This window comes from Gorilla gorilla, chromosome 1 (assembly GCF_029281585.2).
Source record: "Gorilla gorilla gorilla isolate KB3781 chromosome 1, NHGRI_mGorGor1-v2.1_pri, whole genome shotgun sequence".
NCBI lineage: Eukaryota > Metazoa > Chordata > Mammalia > Primates > Hominidae > Gorilla > Gorilla gorilla.
The window spans coordinates 77,099,713-77,123,179 of record NC_073224.2 but is presented as its reverse complement, the minus strand read 5'-3'; the positions used below and the strand labels follow the sequence as shown (position 1 = coordinate 77,123,179).

The following is a 23,467-nucleotide window of genomic DNA, read 5'->3' as shown; positions in this document are numbered from 1 at the left end:
GACTTCCTCTTTTCCTAACTGAATACCCTTTCTTTCTTTCTCCTGCCTGATTGCCCTGGCCAGAACTTCCAACACTATGTTGAATAGGAGTGGTGAGAGAGGGCATCCCTGTCTTGTGCCAGTTTTCAAAGGGAATGCTTCCAGTTTTTGCCCATTCAGTATGATATTGGCTGTGGGTTTATCATAAATAGCTCTTATTATTTTGAGATACATCCCATCAATACCTAATTTATTGAGAGTTTTTAGCATGAAGGGCTGTTGAATTTTGTCAAAGGCCTTTTCTGCATCTATTGAGATAATCACTTGGTTTTTGTCTTTGGTTCTGTGTATATGATGAATTATGTTTATTGATTTGCATATGTTGAACCATCCTTGCATTCCAGGGATGAAGCCCACTTGATCATGGTGGATAGGCTTTTTGATGTGCTGCTGGATTTGTTTGGTTTGCCAGTATTTTATTGAGGATTTTTGCATCCATGTTCATCAGGGATATTGGTCTAAAATTCTCTTTTTTTGTTGTGTCTCTGCCAGGCTTTGGTATCAGGATGATGCTGGCCTCATAAAATGAGTTAGGGAGGATTCCCTCTTTTTCTATTGATTGAAATAGTTTCAGAAGGAATGGTACCAGCTCCTCTTTGTACCTCTGGTAGAATTCGGCTGTGAATCTGACTGGTCCTGGACTTTTTTTGGTTGGTAGGCTATTAATTATTGCCTCAGTTTCAGAGCCTGTTATTGGTCTATACAGGGATTCAACTTCTTCCTGGCTTAGTCTTGGGAGGGTGTATGTGTCCAGGAATTTATCCATTTCTTCTAGATTTTCTAGTTTATTTGCACAGAGGTATTTATAGTATTCTCTGATGGTAGTTTGTATTTCTGTGGGATCAGTGGTGATAGCCCCTTTATCATTTTTTGTTGCATCTATTTGATTCTTCTCTCTTTTGTTCTTTATTAGTCTTGCTAGTGTTCTATCTCCTTTGTTAATCTTTTCAAAAAACCAGCTCCTGGATTCATTGATTTTTTAAAGGGTTTTTTGTGTCTCTATCTCCTTCAGTTCTGCTCTGATCTTAGTTATTTCTTGTCTTCTGCTAGCTTTTGAATGTGTTTGCTCTTGCTTCTCTAGTTCTTTTAATTGTGATGTTAGGGTGTCAATTTTAGATCTTTCCTGGTTTCTCTTGTGGGCATTTAGTGCTATAAATTTCCCTCTACACACTGCTTTAAATGTGTCCCAGAGATTCTGGTATGTTGTGTCTTTGTTCTCATTGGTTTCAAAGAACATCTTTATATCTGCCTTCATTTTGTTATGTACCCAGTAGTCATTCAGGAGCAAGTTGTTCAGTTTCCATGTAGTTGAGCGGTTTTGAGTGAGTTTCTTAATCCTGAGTTCTAATTTGATTGCAGTGGTCTGAGGCACAGTTTGTTATAATTTCTGTTCTTTTACCTTTGCTGAGGAGTGCTTTACTTCCAACTGTGTGATCAATTTTGGAATAAGTGTGATGTGGTGCTGAGAAGAACATATATTCTGTTGATTTGCGGTGGAGAGTTCTGTAGATGTCTGTTAGGTCTGCTTGTTGCAGAGCTGAGTTCAGTTCCTGGCTATCCTTGTTAACTTTCTGCCTCATTGATCTGTCTACTGTTGACAGTGGGGTGTTAAAGTCTCCCATTATTATTGTGTGGGAGTCTAAGTCTCTTTGTAGGTCTCTAAGGACTTGCTTTATGAATCTGGGTGCTCCTGTATTGGGTGCATATATATTTAGTATAGTTAGCTCTTCTTGTTGAATTGATCCCTTTACCATTATGTAATGGCCTTCTTTGTCTCTTTTGATCTCTGTTGGTTTAAAGTCTGTTTTATCAGAGACTAAGATTGCAACCCCTGCTTTTTTTTTTTCCATTTGCTTGGTAGTTCTTCCTCCATCCCTTTATTTTGAGCCTATGTGTGTCTCTGCACATGAGATGGGTCTCCTGAATACAGCACACTGATGAGTCTTTATTCTTTATCCAATTTGCCAGTCTGTGTCTTTTAATTGGAGCATTTAGCCCATTTACATTTAAGGTTAATATTGTTATATGTGAATTTCATCGTGTCATTATGATGTTAGCTGGTTATTTTGCTCGTTAGTTGATGCAGTTTCTTCCTAGCATTGATGGTCTTTACAATTTGGCATGTTTTTGCAGTGGCTGGTACCAGTCGTTCCATGTTTAGTGCTTCCTTCAGGAGCTGTTGTAAAGCAGGCCTGGTGGTGACAAAATCTCTCGGCATTTGCTTGTCTGTAAAGTATTTTATTTCTCCTTCACTTATGAAGCTTAGTTTGTCTGGATATGAAATTCTGGGTTGAAAATTCTTTTCTTTAAGAATGTTGAATATTATCCCCCACTCTCTTCTGGTTTGTAGAGTTTGTGTAGAGAGATACGCTGTTAGTCTGATGGCCTTCCCTTTGTGGGTAACCTGACCTTTCTCTCTGGCTGCGCTTAACATTTTTTCCTTAATTTCAACTTTGGTGAATCTGACAATTATGTTTCTTGGAGTTGCTCTTCTCAAGGAGTATCTTTGTGGTGTTCTCTGTGTTTCCTGAATTTGAATGTTGGCCTGCCTTGCTAGCTTGGGGAAGTTCTCCTGGATAATATCCTGCAGAGTGTTTTCCAACTTGATTCCATTCTCCCCATCACTTTCAGGTACACCAATCAGACGTAGATTTGGTCTTTTCACATAGTCCCATATTTCTTGGATGCCTTGTTCATTTCTTTTTACTCTTTTTTCTCTAAACTTCTCTTCTTGCTTCATTTCATTCATTTGATCTTCAATCACTGATACCCTTTCTTCCAGTTGATCGAATCAGCTACTGAAGCTTGTGCATGCATCACGCAGTTCTCATACCATAGTTTTCAGCTCCATCAAGTCATTTAAGGTCTTCTCTATGATGTTTATTCTAGTTAGCCATCCATCTAATCTTTTTTCAAGGTTTTTAGCTTCTTTGCTATGGGTTCGAACATCCTCCTTTAGCTCAGAGAAGTTTGTTATTACCGATCATCTGAAGCCGTCTTCTCTCAACTCTTCAAAGTCATTCTCCATCCAGCTTTGTTCCATTGCTGGTGAGGAGCTGCGTTCCTTTGGAGGAGAAGAGGAGCTCTGATTTTTAGAATTTTCAGCTTTTCTGCTCTGGTTTCTCCCCATCTTTGTGGTTTTATCTACCTTTGGTCTTTGATGATGGTGATGTACAGATGGGGTTTTGGTGTGGATGTCCTTTCTGTTTGTTAGTTTTCCTTCTAACAGTCAGGACCCTCAGCTGCAGGTCTGTTGGAGTTTGCTGGAGGTCCACTCCAGACCCTGTTTGCCTGGGTATCACCAGCGGAGGCTACAGAACAGCAAATATTGCAGAACGGCAAATGTTGCTGCCTGATCCTTCCTCTGAAAGCTTCATCTCAGAAGGGCACCTGGCTGTATGAGGTGTCAGTTGGCCCCTACTGGGAGGTGACTCCCAGTTAGGCTACTCAGGGGTCAGGGACCCACTTCAGGAGGCAGTCTGTCCATTCTCAGATTTCAAACTCCACACTGGGAGAACCACTACTCTCTTCAAAGCTGTCAGCCAGGGACGTTTAAGTCTGCAGAAGTTTCTGCTGCCTTTTGTTCAGCTATGCCCTGCTCCCAGAGGTGGAGTCTACAGAGGCAGGCAGGCCTCCTTGAGCTGCGGTGGGCTCCACCCAATTCGAGCTTCCTGGCTACTTTGGTTACCTACTCAAACCTCAGCAATGGCGGGCGCCCCTCCCCCAGCCTCACTGCCACCTTGCAGTTCAATCTCAGACTGCTGTGCTAGCAGTGAGTGAGGCTCTGTGGGCGTGGGACCCTCCAAGCCAGGCATGGGATATAAACCTCCTGGTGTGCCATTTGCTACTTGTGTTGGAAAAGTGCAGTATTGGGGTAGGAGTGACCCGATTTTCCAGGTGCCATCTGTCACGGCTTCCCTTGGCTAGGAAAGGGAATTCCCCGACCCCTTGCGCTTCCCCGGTGAGGCAATGCCTCACCCTGCTTCGGCTCATGCTCTGTGGGCTGCCCTCACTGTCCTGCACCCACTGTCCAACAAGCCCCAGTGAGATGAACCCAGCACCTCAGTTGGAAATGCAGAAATCACCCATCTTCTGCGTCGCTCACACTGGGAGCTGTAGACTGGAGCTGTTCCTATTCGGCCATCTTAGAACCTCTCGGCATTTATTTTATGGCTGATAACTGGTTTGGGGGACTTCTTAGCAACCACAGTCTAGGATGGTTTTATTTTTACCCTGGCACAGACTTGGAATTGGAACAACTCTGGCAATAGAATGCCTGTGGGACACCATTTAGCTTAGTGCTGGAAGGAAATAGAAGCACTTATGGGCTCTTCTCTGGGATTTCCGTTATATCCAATTTATTTTTATGACATTCCTAGAAATAAAGCATCCCTTCGTTGTTCATAAGTATATTTTCCCTCTCTCACTTACCTTCATCCTGACAAGATTTATTTTATCTTAATTCATGATTCCCCATTTCCTTTCCATTTGTTGACTGGTTTCTAAGTCTCATCTTCTCTGATTAGCCATTGGTAATTGTCGCTACCTAACAGAAAATGATTGTAACATATTAGTATAGAACTAGAATGGGGGAGAGAAGGCAGTGAGTATGAGTACCCCTTGAAAAGATGTTTGTGTACTCTTTCTTTTCCAGTGGAAAGCTCACCAGAGATCCTAAAGAATGAAGATTTTTCTAGCAGCCGTGCTATTACATTGTACAAAGACAAGAGTCAAGAATCTGTGGACCAGCTGTCTTTGATTTTGTCTTATGAGTGCCAGATTTCTCAGAAGCTCTACATTCCTCGAAGTACAGCCACTGCTGCCTTAGGTGCTGCCGCACGGTTAGCTACATCCAGGAGCCTCCTACACTGGTACCCCAGTGTGAAAAGGATGGAAGCATGAGGGAGGGAGGGAGGAGGGAGAAAAACAGAATCCAGCCGCTTAGGCCTTGATGAACTCCCAGGCCAAAATGAGGAGGTATTGAAGCAAAATAGTATCTTGATCATTGATACTTTTGTCTTTCTGTGACTATATGTTAGCTTTATTATGCTAACAGTCTACTTTGATGTGTAAGTATTGATATTTACTGTTAATCTTGATTTTTCTTGATTTTATTTTATTCTGTGTCATTTTGTTCACCTTTGTTTTTAATGTAGTTTAAAGGAATTTGTTTTTTTGTGTTTTTCTTGTACATTATCATGACTGATAAATGAAAATTGAAAAACTAATATGTTTGTGATCTATATTTGGCAAGACAAAATAGTCTCACATTCCTATCTCCAGAAAAAAAGGATGTCTGACTCTTAAGGCTGCTTTCTAACTAACTTGAAGTCTTCTATATCACAGAGCATCATTATGTCTTTGAAATATTGGGATCAATAAGAAAATCTACACCCTGAAGCTTTGGTCATAGGAATACTTTTACAGTTCAAAAAAATTAAGCTGTTTGCAGTAAAGGCAATTTCTGAAATGTAGCTGAGCCATCTCTATAATTATCACAGTTCCCAAGAGCCTTAATGTAGCAATCGTTCAACAGTGGCATTGTTTAAGCATTTATATAACATGACGTTCTCTGAGGTCAGATTCTGTGAAATGTGATAATGGTAGTCTGTTGAGCTCATAGTATAGATCATCAAAAAAGACTGAAGGTGAAATTTTAAAATGTGAGTAATGCTAGTTAATTTTTTTAACCAGACTTAAACCCAGATTTTAAAAATATTTTACTCACAGAATTAACCCCCAAAACAGAATCATTTCTTAGAAGTAAAATCTGAGAAAGAGATGTAAATAGCATGCTTCATGTAACAAGGTTCTCACCCACATAGCTGCTCTTCTAAGGCCTCCTTTTTTTGGCATTAAATGACAGAGCTGGTCTCCTGGTTCCTCTCTCTTTTTCTACAATAAGGAATTGCTCCTCTTTCCTTCCCAACTACGTAATTAGCAAAATATCCACTAAGGAGGGGAGTAGGAGGGGGGTAAATACAGAAATACATTCAGAGTATTATCATGAGACAAAGGTAAATTAAAAGTCTTTACTGATCATTTTCTGTTTAAAAGCCTTAGAGAAAACATGTTTAAATGTCGTACAATTTAAAAGCTCGGATTCACCTATAATTCCAATATATCTATAAGAATAATGTAAGGATACACTAATTGACAAAAAAAGACAAAAGTAATTTGGAAACATCACTGATAGTTAATCCAACTGATGAAAGAGTTTTGGGCTTTTGTGATTTTGTATCAGACATGTTTATTGGAGAAGGCAGGTGGAGAGTTATATGGAGGGTCAGTGGACAGTTAAATATAATGTGATGGTTAAATATTATATATATGATGCTTAATTGGTATGAACCGGTGGAGCAGTTTTTCATATAATTTTAGATAATTAGACAAAATGTGTTTCAAAAGAAGAAAATTCATTGTGAAGTGATGGCACTTTTGATTCTTCCTTTAAAGAAAAAGCCAAATCTGATATTATATTTTACTTTTCCAGGTGAACACTAAACTGGGTTTGGGGCAAGGTGACTCTGGTAGAAGCAGTATGTCGTAAGGGTTGATGGAAATACACATTTAGTAAGCCAAACTGTAACCCTCTCTATAATAGCACCCAGATACCAGAAGGAAGTCTGCCAAAGCTGGGTAGCCTTTTTGCAAGTTTGATAGTTGGTTTCATAATCTGATTGGGACTAATTTTATACCTTGCAAACTGGATGGGGATTATGAAATAACTGTGCTAAGGCTGTTTCAGAATCTCATTTGCCTGTGGCTGGATAGAGAATCATTTAGACAAAACTATCTTAAACTTCTTTCAAATGAGTGTCAACACACTTTGAAAGAAGCCTATTTAGTAATTAATGATTAATACCTTATTTCAGTTGGTGTGAAGAAAGAGCCTTTCAGAGGCTTGTAATGTTGACTACTTGGCTTTGACTAGGATAGCCACCCTGTCAATCTGTTTACTTATTATACTGTCTCCCAAAAAGGTGGGCTTTGTCTAGTAAACTAAAATGTCAGCAAAGAATCAAAGTAGATACATCATTTGAAAATGAGTAGATTTCTGTATATGGGCAGGAACAGTGATGAGAAAGAAATGTACAAAAGATATGTAGATGCTATGTATTTTAGAGTTAATTTTATTTTATTGTCAAAAGATGGGCTGACATCTATACTTTGAACAGTTCCCTGCCCCACCCCCAACATTTTTGGTATTCAAGACCTGTTTGCAGTAATGGAGGTCCCCAGTGAATGTTGAATGGGAAATGGGAGCCTGAGGTATGTGAAAGGAAATGAGTGAGAACATAAAGGAAAATCCTGGTGCTAAACTCCTTAGGGATGGAAGAGGGACTGGCTTTACTAAAAGCGACTCTGGTTTTACCTCCAGTGGCTTGTAGCCAATACTACCCATCTCCCATCCAAAAATACCCCAAAAGCCTGGGGTGGGGAGTGGCTCATGCCTGTAATCCTAGTACTTTGGGAGGCTTAGGTGGGTGGATGGCTTAAGGCCAGGAGTTCGAGACCAGCCTGGCCAACATGGTGAAACCCTGTCTCTACTAAAAATACAAAAATTAGCTGGACTTGGTGGCATGTACCTGTTAGTCCCAACTACTTAGGAGGCTGAGGCACGAGAATCATTTGAACCCAGGAGGCTGAGGTTGCAGTGAGCCGAGATCGCACCACTGCACTCCAGCCTAGGCGACAGAGCAAAACTCCGTCTCAAAAAAAAAAAAAAACAACCCATGAGATATCAAAAGAGGAGCCATTCCAGCAGCAAGCAGGCTTTCCCCTCTAAACTTCACGTTTGAGATGTCAGTTGCCCATTTCAAGGCATGGGGAGTAACTAGAGGCTTCTGCCCACAATCAGCCTATGTCTAACCTAGAGACTTAGAATTACAGAATTTTGATCTAGAAGGGAACTTAACATGAGGAAATTTGAAGTCTAGAAAGATCAACTTGACAGCAGCTGGGGTGGCTGTCAAGATGGCTGAATAGGAACAGCTCCGGTCTGCAGCTCCCAGCAACATCAACACAGAAGGTGGGTGATTTCTGCATTTCCAACTGAGGTACCAGGATCATCTCATTGAGACTGGTTAGACAGTGGATGCAGCCCACTGAGGGTGAGCAAAAGCAGGGGAGGGCATTGCCTCACCCAAGAAATGCAAGGGGTTGGGGATCTCTCCCCTAGCCAAGGGAAGCCATGAGGGACTGTGCCATGAGGAATGGTGCATTCTAGCCCAGGTACTACACTTTGCCCATGGTCTTCACAGCTCACAGACCAGGAGATTCCCTTGGGTGCTTATACCACCAGGGTCCTGGGTTTCAAGCACAAAACTGGGCAGCCATTTGGGCAGACAGCTAGCTGCAGGAGTTTTTTTTCATACCCCAGTGGTGCCTGGAATGCCAGCAAGACAGAACCATTCACTTCCCTGGAAAGGGGGCTGAAGCCAGGGAGCCCAGTGGCCTAGCTCAGCAGATCCCACCCCCACGGAGCCCAGCAGGCTAAGATCCACTGGCTTGAAATTATCACTGCCAGCACAGCAGTCTGAGCTCGACCTGGGACACACAAGCTTGGTGGGGGGAGGGGTGTCTGCCATTACTGAGGCTCGAGTAGGCGGTTTTCTGCTCACAGTGTAAACAAAGCCACCAGGAAGTTAGAACTTGTTGGAGCCCACTGCAGCTCAGCAAAGCTGCTGTAGCCAGACTGCCTCTCTAGATTCCTCCTCACTGGGCAGGGCATCTCTGAAAGAAAGGCAGCAGCCCCAGTCAGGGGCTTATAGAGAAAACTCCCATCTCCCTGGGAGAGAGCACCTGGAGGAAGGGGGAGCTGTGGGCGCAGCTTCAGCAGGCTTAAACGTTCCTGCCTGCCGGCTCTGAAGAGAGCAGTGGATCTCCCAGCACAGCACTCGAGCCCTGCTAAGGGACAGACTGCTGCCTCAGGTGGGTCCCTAACCCCCATGCCTCCTGACTGGGAAATACCTCCCAGCAGGGGTCGACAGACACCCCATGCGGGAGAACTCTGGCTGGCATCTGGTGGGTGCCCCTCTGGGATGAAGCTTCCAGAGGAAGAAACAGGCAGCAATCTTTGCTGTTCTGCAGCCTACACTGGTGATATCCATGCAAAAAGGGTCTGGAGTAGACCTCCAGCAGATCTGCAGCAGAGGGTCCTGACTGTTAGAAGGAAAACTAACAAACAGAAAGGAATAGCATCAACATCAACAAAAAGGATATCCACACAAAAACCCCATCCGAAGGTGACCGTCATCAAAGATCAAAGGTAGATAAATCCACAAAGATGAGGAAAAACCAGCTTGAAAAGGCTGAAAATTCCAAACACCAGAATGCCTCTTCTCCTCCAAAAGATCTCAACTCCTCTCCAGCAAGGGAACAAAACTGGATGGAGAATGAGTTTGATGAATTGACAGAAGTAGGCTTCAGAAGGTGGGTAGTAACAAACTCCTCTGAACTAAAGGAGCATGTTGTAATCCCATGCAAGGAAGCAAAGAACCTTGAAAAAAGGTTAGACGAATTGCTAACTAGAATAACCAGTTTAGAGAAGAACATAAATGACCTGATGGAGCTGAAAAACACAGCACGAGAACTTTGTGAAGCATATACAAGTATCAGTAGCCAAATAGATCAAGCAGAAGAAAGGATATCAGAGATTGAAGATCAACTTAATGAAATAAAGAAGACAAGATTAGAGAAAAATGAAAAGGAATGAACAAAGCCTCCGAGAAATATGGGACTATGTGAAAAGACCAAACCTATGTTTGATTGGTATACCGGACAGTGACAGGGAGAATGGAACCAAGTTGGAAAACACTCTGCAGGATATTATCCAGGAGAACTTCCCCCACCTAAGCAAGACAGGCCAACATTCAAATTCAGGAAATACAGAGAACACAACAAAGATACTCCTTGAGAAAAGCAACCCCAAGACACATAATTGTCATATTCATCAAAGTTGAAATGAAGGAAAAAAAGGCAGCCAGAGAGAAAGGCCAGGTTACCCACAAAGGGAAACCCATCAGACTATAAGCGGATCTCTCTGCAGAAACCCTACAAGCCAGAAGAGAGTGGGAGCCAATATTCAACATTCTTAAAGAAAAGAACTTTCAACCCAGAATTTCATATCCAGCCAAAGTAAGCTTCATAAGCGAAGGAGAAATAAAATCCTTTACAGACAAGCAAATGTTGAGAGATTTTGTCACCACCAGGCCTGCCTTACAAGAGCTCCTGAGGGAAATACTAAATATGGAAAGGAAAAACTGGTACCAGCCACTGCAAAAACATACCAAATTGTAAAAACCATCGACACTATGAAGAAACTGCATCAACTAATGGGCAGAATAATCAGCTAGAATCATAATGATGGATCAAATTCACACATAACAATATTAACCTTAAATGTAAATGGGCTAAATGCCCCAATTAAAAGACACAGACTGGCAAATTGGATAAAGAGTCAAGACCCATCAGTGTGCTGTATTCATGAGACCCATCTAATGTGCAAAGACACACATAAGCTCAAAATAAAGGGATAGAGGAATATTTACCACACAAATGGAGAGCAAAAAAAAAAAGCAGGGGTTGCAATCCTAGTCTCTGATAAAACAGACTCTAAACCAACAAAGATCAAAAAAAAAAGAAGGGCATTACATAATGGTAAAGGGATCAATGCAACAAGAAGAGCTAACTATCCTCAATATATATGCACATAATACAGGAGCACACAGATTCATAGAGCAAGTTCTTAGAGACCTACAGAGACACTTAGACTCCCACACAATAATAGTGGGAGACTTGAACACCCCACTGTCAATATTTGATCAACGAGACAGAAAATTAACAAAGATATTCAGGACTTGAACTCAGCTCTGGACCAAGTGGACCTAATAGACATCCACAGAACTCTCCACCCCAAATCAACAGAATATACATTCTTCTCAGCACCACATCACACTTATTCCAAAATTGACCACATAATTGGAAGTAAAACACTCCTCAGCAAATGCAAAAGAACAGAAATCATAACAGTCTCTCAGACCACAGGGCAATCAAATTAGAACTCAGGATTAAGAAACTCACTCTGAACCGCACAACTGTGGAAACTGAACAACCTGTTCCTGAATGACAACTGGGTAAATAATGAAATGAAGGCAGAAATAAATAAGTTCTATGAAACCAATGAGAACAAAGACACAACATACCAGAATCTCTGGGACACAGCTAAAGCAGTGTTTAGAAGGAAATTTATAGCACTAAATGCCCACAGGAGAAAGTGGGAAACATCTAAAATTGACACCCTAACATCACAATTAGAAGAACTAGAGAAGCAAGAGCAAACACATTCAAAAGCTGGCAGAAGACAAGAAATAATTAAGATCAGAGCAGAACTGAAGGAGATAGAGACACAAAAAACCCTTCAAAAAATCAATGAATCCAGGAGCTGGTTTTTTGAAAAGATCAACAAAATAGAAGACCACTAGCCATAATAAGAGAGAAGAATCAAATAGACGCAAAAATGATAAAGGGGCTATCACCACTGATCCCACAGAAATACAAACTACCATCAGAGAATACTATAAACACCTCTATGCAGATAAACTAGAAAATCTAGAAGAAATGGATAAATTCCTGGACACATACACCCTCCCAAGACTAAACCAGGAAGAAGTTGAATCCCTGAATAGACCAATAACAGGTTCTGAAATTGAGGCAGTAATTAATAGCTTACCAACCAAAAATAGCCCAGGACCAGATGGATTCACAGCCAAATTCTACCAGAGGTACAAAGAGGAACTGGTATATTCCTTCTGAAATTATTCCAAACAATAGAAAAAGAGGGACTCCTTCCTAACTCATTTTATGAGGCCAGCATCATCCTGATACCAAAACCTGGCAGAGACCCACCAAAAAAGAAAATTTCAGGCCAATATCTCTGACAAACATCGATGCAAAAATCCTCAATAAAATACTGGCAAACCAAATCCAGCAGCACATCAAAAAGCTTATCCACCAAGATCAAGTTGGCTTCATCCCTGGGATGCAAGGCTGGTTCAACATATGCAAATCAATAAACATAATCCATCACATAAACAGAACCAATGATAAAAACCACATGATTATCTCAATAGACGCAGAAAAGGCCTTTGATAAATTCAACATCCCTTCATGTTAAAACACTAGGTATTTTCATAATAACTAGGTATTGAGGGAATATACCTCAAAATAATAAGAGCTATTTATGACAAACCCATAGCCAATATCACACTCAATGGGCAAAAACTGGAAGCATTCCCTTTGAAAACTGGCACAAGACAAGGGTGCCCTCTCTCACCACTCCTATTCAACATAGTATTGGAAGTTCTGGCCAGGGCAATCAGGCAAGAGAAAGAAAGAAAGGGTATTCAGATAGGAAGAGGGCAAGTCAAATTGTCTGTTTGCAGATGACATGATTGTACATTTAGAAAACCCCATCATCTCAGCCCAAAATCTCCTTAAGCTGATCAGCAACTTCAGCAAAGTCTCAGGATACAAAATCAATGTGCAAAAATCACACATTCCTATACACCAATAATAGCCAAATCATGAGTGAACCCCCATTCACAATTGCTACAAAGAAAATAAAATACCTAGGAATACAACTTAGAAGGGATGTGAAAGACCTCTTCAAGGAGAGCTACAAACCACTGCTCAAGGAAATAGGAGAGGACACAAATGGAAAAATATTCCATGCTCGTGATAGAAAGAAACAATGTTGTGAAAATGGCCATACTGCCCAAAGTAATTTATAGATTCAATGCTATCCCCATCAAGCTACCGTTGACTTTCTTCACAGAATTATAAAAAACTACTTTAAATTTTATATAGAACCAAAAAAGAGCCCATATAGCCAAGACAATCCTGAGCCAAAAGAACAAAGCTGGAGGCATCACACTACCTGACTTCAAACAATACTACAAGGCTACAGTAACCAAAACAGCATGGTACTGCTACCAAAACAGATATATAGACCAATGGAACAGAACAGAGGCCTCAGAAATAATGCCACACAGCTACAACCATCTGATCTTTGACAAACCTGACAAAAGCAATGGAGAAAGGATTCAGTATTTAATAAATGGTGTTGGGAAAACTGGCTAGCCATATGCAGAAAACTGAAACTGGACCCCTTCCTTATATCTTATACAAAAATTAACTCAAGATGGATTAAAGACTTAGATGTAAGACCTAAAACCATAAAAATCCTAGAAGAAAACCTAGGCAATACCATTCAGGACATAGGCATGGGCAAAGACTTCATGACTAAAACACTAAAAGCAATGGCAACAAAAGCCAAAATTGACAAATGGGATCTAATTAAAGAGCTTCTGCACAGCAAAAGAAACTATCATCAGAGTGAACAGGCAACCTACAGATGGGAGAAAAATTTTGCAATCTATCCACCTGACAAAGGGCTAATATCCAGAATCTACAAGGAACTTAAATTTACAAGAAAGAACCCCATCAAAAAGTGGGTGAAGGATATGAGCAGACACTTCTCAAAAGAAGACATTTATGCAGCCAACAAACATATGTACAAAAGCTCATCATCACTGGTCATTAGAGAAATGCAGATAAAAACCACAATGAGATACCATCTCACACCAGTTAGAATGGTGATCGTTAAAAAGGGAACAACAGATGCTGGAGAGGATGTGGAGAAACAGTAATGCTTTTACACTGTTGGTGGCAGTGTAAATTAGTTCAACATTGTGGAAGACAGTGTGGTGATTCCTCAAGGATCTAGAACCAGAAATACCATTTGACCCAGCAATCTCATTACTGGGTATATACCCAAAGGATTATAAATCATTCTACTATGAAGACACATGCACACGTATGTTTATTGCAGCACTATTCACAATAGCAAAGACTTGGAACCAACCCAAATGCCCATCAATGATAGGCTGGATAAAGAAAATGTGGCACATATACACCATGGAATACTATGCAGCCATAAAAAAATGATGAGTTAGGTCCTTTGCAGGGACATGAATGAAGCTGGAAACCATCGTTCTCAGCAAACTAACACAGGAACAGAAAACCAAACACTGCATGTTCTCACTCAAAAGTGGGAGTTGAACAATGAGAACACATGGACACAGAGAGGGGAACATCACACATGGGGGCCTGTCAAGGGGTGGGGGGTTAGGGGAGGGATAGCATCAGGAGAAATACCTAATGTAGATGACGGGTTGATGGGTGCAGCAAACCACCATGGCACATGTACACCTATGTAACAAGCCTGCACATTCTGCACATGTATCCCAGAACTTAAATTAAAAAAAAAAAAAAGATCAACTTGCCTATGGTCACAGTTTGAATTATCGTATCTGCTGATTCCTAGCTCAGTGCCCTTTCCACAGGAAATATTGCAGCTCCATCTTGTGTACTTGAAATGATTTGATGCCAGAAGACACAGCTTTGATAGATCAGTCCATAAGAAAGGTGCTTGTTGGTGGTGTTGGGGCAAGGGACTAATTGGCAGGCTTGGTCATATCCTTGAATGTGGATACTTAAATAGTGGGCCAGTTCTACAGCTGAAGAATCTGAAAAAGGGATAGGCTAGCATAAGGAATGAGAAACCAACTTCTTACAGAGAAATCTTTCTGAAGCTTTCTATTAACATTTATACTAATAGGCATTTCTAACATTTTTGATATCTTTTCATAATCTCATATACAGTCCAATGGATAGCATTCACTATATGCCTTATTTATAATTCTGCAGGAGCTGTCACTGAGATGTTGAATATATTTCATTTCCTGAAGCCCATTCAAAGCTTGACCTTTTCCAAGATTCCAATCAAGGAGCATAGCTGTATGAACTAAATCTATGTACTTTGAATTTAGCCCCATTCCTAACAAGTGGCGTTTGTTTCATTTGGACAGTCACCAGTCATTCTAGCAAGTTTTAGGTCCCACTGGCCTCTTGAAACCAGACTCCCTTAGATACTTGTTTTAACTGTGGACAGAAGATGTTGTAACTACTCAGGGAATTCTTTAATATTTAGTATCATAATTGACTTGTGTGCCACTTTTCATGTGAAATTGAGTGACTGTACCTCAAAACTGAATAGAGAATTTATTCACAACTAAATTTTCTTGGTTTTTTAAGCTTCGTTTTCAGGAAATGCTTTTAGCTTTCTGTTTGGCCTAAACTTTGTTGTATGTTTGTATGTTTCCATTAAAATTTTTTAATTTATGGAAAAGATATAATAAATAATATTTACTTGATTTTAACTTCTTGGTGCAATTTAAATAAATAATCTGATGATGAAGCCAAATGTATAACTCCATCTCTGCCCTCTAAACTTTTGTTACAGAACTAATGGGAAGTTGTTGGAATCAAGAAATGATTAGCTTCATCTTTAATCTTTGGTTAAAGATTACCATTTGGTTTGATTTAAATACGTATGTAACAGCATTTTGTTTGATTTAAATACTTATGAAGTTGGAATTTGTGTTTTCAAAAATGTCTCGGTGTTTCTTTGTAAATTAGTGTTGTTGATTCTATAGGAATGAACATTTCATTTAAATATGTAAAGCACTTGAGTAAAATGCAAAATTTATGTAGTTAGAAAACAGATTTGACTCTTGACTAAACCATTTGTCTTCATTTTTGGCATGACATCTTTATTTTCAAAGTACTGGCCTAGTCAGCCTTTCTTATATTTTAGATAATTCCATGAAATTGGAAATTCATTAATGTTGGAGCCACTTCTTAAGTACCTGACAGCTACATTTCAAAGAATTATTTATCTTTTGTATAGCAATGTGTCAAACCCTAAGTCATCATCTAGGTTCTTAAATTCTCTTTTGAATATGTTCCACACACCAAATACCAAACCTAATTCTGTCTTGCAACTATAACTCAGTGCTCATTCAGCTGCCTCCTTGATTTATTGATTCCACATTCAGAGCCTTTGCTGCAGTCCAGCTCTTCTGCCTAGAGCAGAACATTTCCAGATGGTTCTGAAATTCCAAACTTTTCCTTCATCTGTCATTCCACTGGACCATAAGTAGAAGCTGTAAACAAGTTCAATTCATTACTTACTAGAGCAAATGGTTCCCTGACAAAAGCATGCATTACTGCAGTGTTACTCTGACAGAGAATCTCTTCTGATACCATATATATGAAAACACCTTTCAGTTAAATAAGATGGTATGTACCACTTAGGATACTGACTGTTAGACAAAGAATATCCCCATGTATTTCCTCTTCATGATACCCTGTTTGACATGAGTATAATGTCTAAGACTTTTCAAGTTTCTATATGCTAGGGACAAGTGATCTCCAACTTTTATGGAGTCATTAACTTTCTTTTTAGAGACAGGGTCTTGGTCTGTTACCCAGGCTGGAGTGCAGTGGTGCACTCATAGCTCACTGCAGCCTCAAACTCCTGGGCTCAAATAATCCTCCCACCTCAGCCTTAGAGTAGCTGGGACTTCAGGTGCATGCTACCATGCCTGGCTAATTTTCTGTTTTTTTAATTTTTATTAGGAACAGGGTCTTGCTATGTTGCCCAGGCTGGTCTTGAACTTCTGACCTCAAGCAATCCTCCCACCTCGGCCTCCCAAAGTCCTGGGATTACAGGCATGAGCCACTGTGGCTGGCCCAGACTTTCTTGAATAGAAGTTCAGAAAAATCTCCCTCTTGCTCAAGCCCCACCTCTGCCCTGTGTTCCTCACCTAGATATGAGCTAGGAATAGACTCCTCCTGGCTACTCCCAGCCCTCCATCCTGTGATCTGAGAGACAAAAAATAAAAAAATAATAAATAATAAAAATAAAAATGCCCCTTTATCAACTAAGACAGACACTAAGGTTAAAAAAACAAAAGTTACCTACGGGTCAAGGGTTCAGGGCTCAGTTGACATGATACCTTCCTGAATGCCTAGGTGACAAGGAAAACTACACTCTTGCTAAACCCTCTAACAATAGGAGCTATCAGACTCCTCCTGATTTCCAGCCCTACAAACATTCTTTTCTGATAAGCACACTTGCGGACTCTAAGCCAGTTTCAGCCAGCTGATAGAGGCTGTACACAAACTCTGTGTTCTGTAGTTCACCTTTTAATGTAAAGAGCCAAATTCTACCGCATTTTAATGTTAAAAGCCCACTCTAGAGTGAACATGAGGTGTGTGTTACACGTATGTCTATCCACTGGGCATGTGCTCGGCCCCTCCCCTTCATAAATATGTATAGCTTTTCTGCCAGTCCTGCTGAATGTGTATGACTATTATGTGTTACAGCCCAGTGAGCTATCAAACTCAACCTCTCTTCCCCTCTTAGAAGAGGGAGAACCTTCATCCATGCTGGAGACTATCTCTTCCCTGTTTGCAAACTGATACCACCAATAAAGCTCTCCTTTTTACTATTTAGCCATCCTGGTGGTTTTGGATGACATGCCTCACATTCAAGGCCTGTCAAATTCTACCTCCTCATTATCTCATTAGTCCCTGTTTCTCTGTAGACCTGCTGCCACCCTAGGCTAAGCCACTTCCATGTCTTTCCTGGCACGTGGTAGATGCTCGGTAAATTTTACTGAGTGATAGAATGAGTAGATAGGACAGGGAATAGGATATAAATTAAGGCCATTGAAATCTTGATCTTTTTTCTGCAATGCTGTGTTCTGAATATCTATAAAACAGAAGACTTATTGGGAAGAGCCTAATCAAACATGAGCAAACATCCCATTTAAACTTTGCATTTAGAATTGGATGAAAAGCACGTCCTCCAGATAAGAGTTCTGAGTAGAAAGGCAGGAAGTGTTTTGTTAAGGTTACTCTTCTGCAGAAACCATATTTGATCATTTTTCTGGTTGGGTTTGTGAAGGAAACTGTCCCCCCAGAAAAGCAATTTGACATTTTCTGCTTTTCAGCAACAGCCTCTTACTCTCCCCAGAAAACACTGATTTACCAAATTGGCTCCTGTTAATTTATTGTTCCTCATTCTCTGAGGCTTACCTCTGACTTCATGGTTTATTTTCCAGAAAATTTTTCTAACACCACAAACCCCAGTGCAACAGGTAAACACAAGTCAACAGAAATTCATTTAAAGCTGCCCTTTAGAGTTAATATTTATCTTGAACTTTAACTTCATTCTGTGGACCTTCTGGTGGTCTTAAAGTTTGTAGCTAAATCAAGGGACGTGTGTGTGTGTCAGAGAGAGAGAGTGTGTGTGTGCTGGTGTGAGCACTGGCTATGTGTTGTGCCAAATAATGAACTCCAGGGACAAAAGAAAAATGAAAGAAACCAAAGAATTTGCTCTACTTACCAAGAAATGTCTTTGTGTTTTGTGGTGGCTTTTCTTCCATTAATTGTTTTTAAGTATATATTGACTTTGAATATTAAAATCATGAGATTTTTGTTTTGTTTTGAATGTGGCATAGTGTGAGAAAATGTGATTTTAAAAAATAATATTACAACTAAAGAAATGAGCAAGGAAAGTACCACCAACTTTGTTTCTATTAGATAACAAAGATTAAATCATGGATTCACACTGAAGAATAAAATGCATTAAAATAAGCATTGCCAATGCAGCAGGCACAGCAGCAGTTTGCAAGCTTGGCCTTGCACTTTCATCCCCTGGAGGAGCTTTCAAAAACTTCCTCTGCTTGGAACACATCTCCTAAAGACTGATTTAGTGGCTCCTACATGATTGATTCTAATGAGCAACAAGAGCTGAGAACTACCATGAGGGAGGGTAACACCAACTACATACAAGAAACAAACACAAACACATATGTCCTGACCTTTCTTACTAAAACTTTAAAGTGGTGATTCTCAAGGGAAGGAGTTGGAGGAGCACACTGCCTGGATGAAGAGAGAACTTCATCAATCTATTCACACTGCCCCTCCTCCCCGCCCCATTTCTTCAGTCCTTCTGTGAAAGCTGATCATATGAATTGGGCCATTCTTGTCACACCCACATGAAACAGTTGAGAAGCCATGAGGGAAAAGAACTCAGGACCCAAAACGTTGCTCCAAAAATGTAATTCTCTGCACACCTGGCTGCTGAAACTGCGTGCTGTAATCTGAAACCCATTTCATCAAATAGTTGCTAAAATGATTTGCTGCAATTTTATGACTAATTTTATCTACTGCCATCACTCACTAATCAAAACTTGCAGCTCCCTAGAACCTTATTAGTGCCAAAGAACTTTCTCAAAGAGCAGTATGTAGCGTTTCTCTTATTTATTTATTTTTATTTGTTTATTTATTTATTTTTGAGACGGAGTCTAGCTCTGTCACCAGGCTGGAGTGCAGTGGCACAATCTCGGCTCACTGCAACCTCTGCCTCCCGGGTTCAAGCGATTCTCCTGCCTCAGCCTCCCGAGTAGCTGGGATTACAGGCGCCCGCCACCATGCCCAGCTAATTTTTGTATTTTTAGTAGAGACGGGGTTTCACCATGTTGACCAGGATGGTCTCGATCTCTTGATCCGCCCGCCTCGGCCTCCCAAAGTGCTGAGATTACAGGCGTGAGCCACTGCACCTGGCCACATTTCTCTTTTTTATAAAACCCCCAACCTTCTCTTTGTTCTTCAGACATACCAAAGACCGCCCTGTATGCCATGAATTGCAATTCTTTCTTCCCAAATGAAAGTGACAGCCACTGTGACATATCCAAGGGTTTTATCCCTCAGACATGCGAGCATGGGCATAAGAAGCTGAGAACTCCTATGTTAGAAAGTAATTTTATTTTTAATAAGTGAAATAGAGTAGCAATAGGTTACTGTAACTCATCTGAATTTGATTATCCACTATCTAAGTTCTATATTCTTTTATCTCCCATAGTGGTATTTTCCTACCAAATATTGTAAAAAATGTAATGTGGGCCATATCATGAACAATACTTGAATTGTGATGGCTTTTTTCCCCTCTCACAATACTGGCCAAACGGATGGCAACGTGGGGAGAGTCGAAACAACCTTCCCAACAGTGAAGCCGGTGGCAACTCTTCTTTTGTTTGTTCATGCCATGACATTGATTGGGCAAGATAAACTGATATCATTGGAACCTTTGTGAAATCTTAACAAAATTGAATTTGCTGTTGTCTTTGAAATGAGTCTTTAGGAGTGTCAGGGTGTCATAAGGAGTGTTTGGTGTCATAAGGGCATTGGCCGAGGGTTAGTTGGTAATACTGCCCGGATAGCTGAGCTTTCAGCAGCAGCTGCTAAAACGGAGAGCCAGGGGAAAGTAGTGTGTGAAAACCTCATTCGAGTTTTCAACTTGGAGATGATAAGCCCAGGATTTCTCTACCTGAATTATTCCTCAGAGTAGACTTGGTGAGGGGACTACTTCACCAAAGCTGGATTTATAAAAAATTGTTTTGTTCTAAAGTCAAATTAATTATTCTTTAGAGGGTTTTGCTTTTTCCTTGCTGCTAGGTGGCGCTCTAGGACAGGAGTTCTGTTGCCAGGCCAGCTGCTAAAAATCCTTCCCTTGTGTGTTTCATCGCAGGTTTTAGAGTTAAAAATGGAGCTAGGAGCTAACTTCATCCAACCCCTCTTTTTACTTGGAAGAAAAAAAAAACAAGTTAAGTGACCTAGAACATGAATTCATTGGAAATAGGTTCTTAATGTGTGATCTTCCCACAGATTAAAATTTCCCTTTCTAATTTTACCCTCCAGGAAATGGTCACAGAGCACTCCCTTTTTACAGAACTTAAACTTTAATACTGTATAGTTATCTATTCTTTGAAGGTGGTGGGGAAACACCAACAACCCCTAATCTCTTTCAGAAGCTGCAAGTACTGATTCTATCTTGCTCCATTGAAAAAGTTTAAAAAAAAAATCACTTTGCCATCTTTATTTTGGCCTTTCCATGCAGATGTGTTTTCACCTCCTTTATAAATTACTGCTATAGGAAAAAATACAAAATTATTACAATTTAGGCATATTTTTTAGTCTTTAAAATGATTTTTTAAATTCCAGGGCATTAAGTTTTGTGTTTGTCTGCCTTTCTGGGGGAAGGTTCTTGGCTTGCTCAGATTCTCAAAAATGATTAAGAATGCCTGCAGGAGGCCGGGCGCAGTGGCTCATGCCTGTAATCCCAGCATTCTGGGAGGCCGAGGCGGGCAGATCACCTGAGGTTGGGAGTTCAAGACCAGCCTGACCAACCTGGAGAAACCCCATCTCTACTAAAAATACAAAATTAGCCAGGTGTGGAGGTGCATGCCTGTAATCCCAGGTACTTGGGAGGCTGAGGCAGGAGAACCACTTCAACCTGGGAGGCAGAGGTTGCGGTGAGCCGAGATCGCGCCATTGCACTCCAGCATGGGCAACAAGAGTGAAACTCCATCTCAAAAAACAAAAACAAGAATGCCTGCAGGAATTCTGCATCCTGTAATATGACTATTTGCTCACCAGATTCTCGGTGAGATGGAAAACTGATTAACCCTTGTGACTTCACTCTCAAATGAAGACAAGCAAATTCTGTGGTCAGAGCCTGGTTTTTTTTTTGTTTTGTTTTGTTTTGTTTTGTTTTGTTTTGTTTTTGAGACGGAGTCTCGCTCTGTCGCCCAGGCTGGAGTGCAGTGGTGCAATCTCGGCTCACTGCAAGCTCCGCCTCCCGGGTTCACGCCATTCTCCTGCCTCAGCCTCCCGAGTAGCTGGGACTACAGGCGCCCGCCACTGCGCCCGGCTAATTTTTTGTTTTTAGTAGAGATGGGGTTTCACCGTGGTCTCGATCTCCTGACCTCGTGATCCGCCCACCTCGGCCTCCCAAAGTGCTGGGATTACAGGCGTGAGCCACTGCGCCCGGCCCAGAGCCTGGTTTTAACTCACATCAGGAGTCAGCTCTAATAACCATCACTTACAGAGGACTTTACAAATTGCAAAACAGCAGAGGCTGCTGCCAACTAAAGTTTAAATCACATTAACACAAGGATAGTATACAAGACAAGGGAGTAATTTGATAAGTTCTACACCTCTGTTGGCTTCTAGGAAGCAAAACGTTTACAAAGAAGATAGACCAGCATTCACAAGAGAACTGATCAGATAATAAGAGTTTTATGGAGTTCATATGTGCCACAAGCTGTTTATTCTGTGTGCTTTTATATAGATCACATCATGTAATCCTTGCAACACCACCATGGGGTAGGTGGTGTTATTACTCCCATTTTACAGACAAGGAAATCGAGGTGCAGAAATGTATTTTGCCAACATCATGTCAGAAATTAATATTGTATTACAATAATCTTAATATCCAGTTACTAAATGCTCATTATATGCCAAAACTTTTACATATTTAATATTTACAGCATCCTTGTTACTATTCTTTTTTTACAAGAGGAAAAACTTGAGGATCAGAAAATTATTTACCAAGAATCACGCTAGTAAGTGGTAGGACCTTAAATAAGTCAGATTTCGCCAAAGAGTTGCCCATATTATCTTCTTATACTTCTCCGATTACCTATTAAACCAATTCCAGTTCCACCTACACCACTCCACCAAAACTGCTCCTGTCAAGGTCTCCAGCAACTCCATGCTGAATCCACTAGTCAGCCCTCAGTCATCCCATCTGACTTATCAGTAGCATTTGATACACTTGACAATCCTCCTCCCTGACACTTTCTCTCCTCCCAGCACATCTCATTCTCTAGGGTTTCCTCGTACTCATCGGTCAAAGCCTTAGCATCTTTTGTGCCTCCTCCTCTTTTTCCTGACCTCTTAATGCTGCAGGGCACCAGGCCTCATTCTCTTGGGAATTCCCTCAGTCTCCTGGCTTTAACTACCATCTACATCTATAGGAAATCCTGTTGGCTATGCTTCCAAAATGTGTCTGGAATCTGCCAGCTTCTCACCAACCCTACCTCCACCACCAGGTCAGAGTTACTGTACTGAGCCTGGACCACTTCGCAGCCTTGTCTGGCTTCCCTGCTGTCCACAGTGCTCTCTCACTCTGCTCTCCACAAAGCAGCCAGAGGGGCCCTTTCAAGCTCCAAGGCAGCTGGCATCCCTCCTCTGCCCAAGGCCCCCTGAGGGCTCCCAGTCTTACTCAGAGTCCTTACAGTGGTCCACAGTGGTGTTGCCAAAGACAATGCAGGATGCCCAGTTAAATATGGATTTCAGGTAAACAGCTAATAACTTTCTAGTTTAAGTATGGTTTCATGCAATATTTGAGGCATATTTGTATTTTTAAAATTATTATCTGAAATTCAAATTTAGCTGAGATTGCAAATTTTTATCTGCTAAATCTGCCAGGCATATCCACCAGCTCTACATATGCCCCCCCGTTACCTCCTTGACCTCATCTCCCATGATCTCCCCCTTATTCACTGCACTCCCCCACACTGGCCTCCTCACTTTCTTCCAGTGCATAGCTCCTCACTTTGGGCTCTTGCCTTGGCTGTTCTTCCTCCAGCATCTGCATCTTCTCAAA

The 23,467-nt window shown here is 41.0% G+C and overlaps 1 protein-coding gene across 17 annotated transcripts in view; it reads left to right on the top strand.

Annotated features, from left to right (window-relative positions):
* The window catches only part of TDRD5 (tudor domain containing 5), a 99,892-nt gene extending 94,625 nt beyond the window's left edge, over positions 1-5,267 (top strand). For 16 of the 17 annotated variants that reach the window (XM_004027982.5, XM_055366900.2, XM_055366890.2 and 13 more), the window contains one exon: positions 4,694-5,267. In XM_004027982.5, coding sequence (XP_004028031.4) covers positions 4,694-4,941 — 248 coding nt within the window. In that variant the 3' untranslated portion in view covers positions 4,942-5,267. The remainder of the gene's footprint in view (positions 1-4,693) is intronic. The other variant, XM_055366886.2, reaches the window with a different exon arrangement.
* The last annotated feature ends 18,200 nt before the right edge of the window (positions 5,268-23,467 follow it).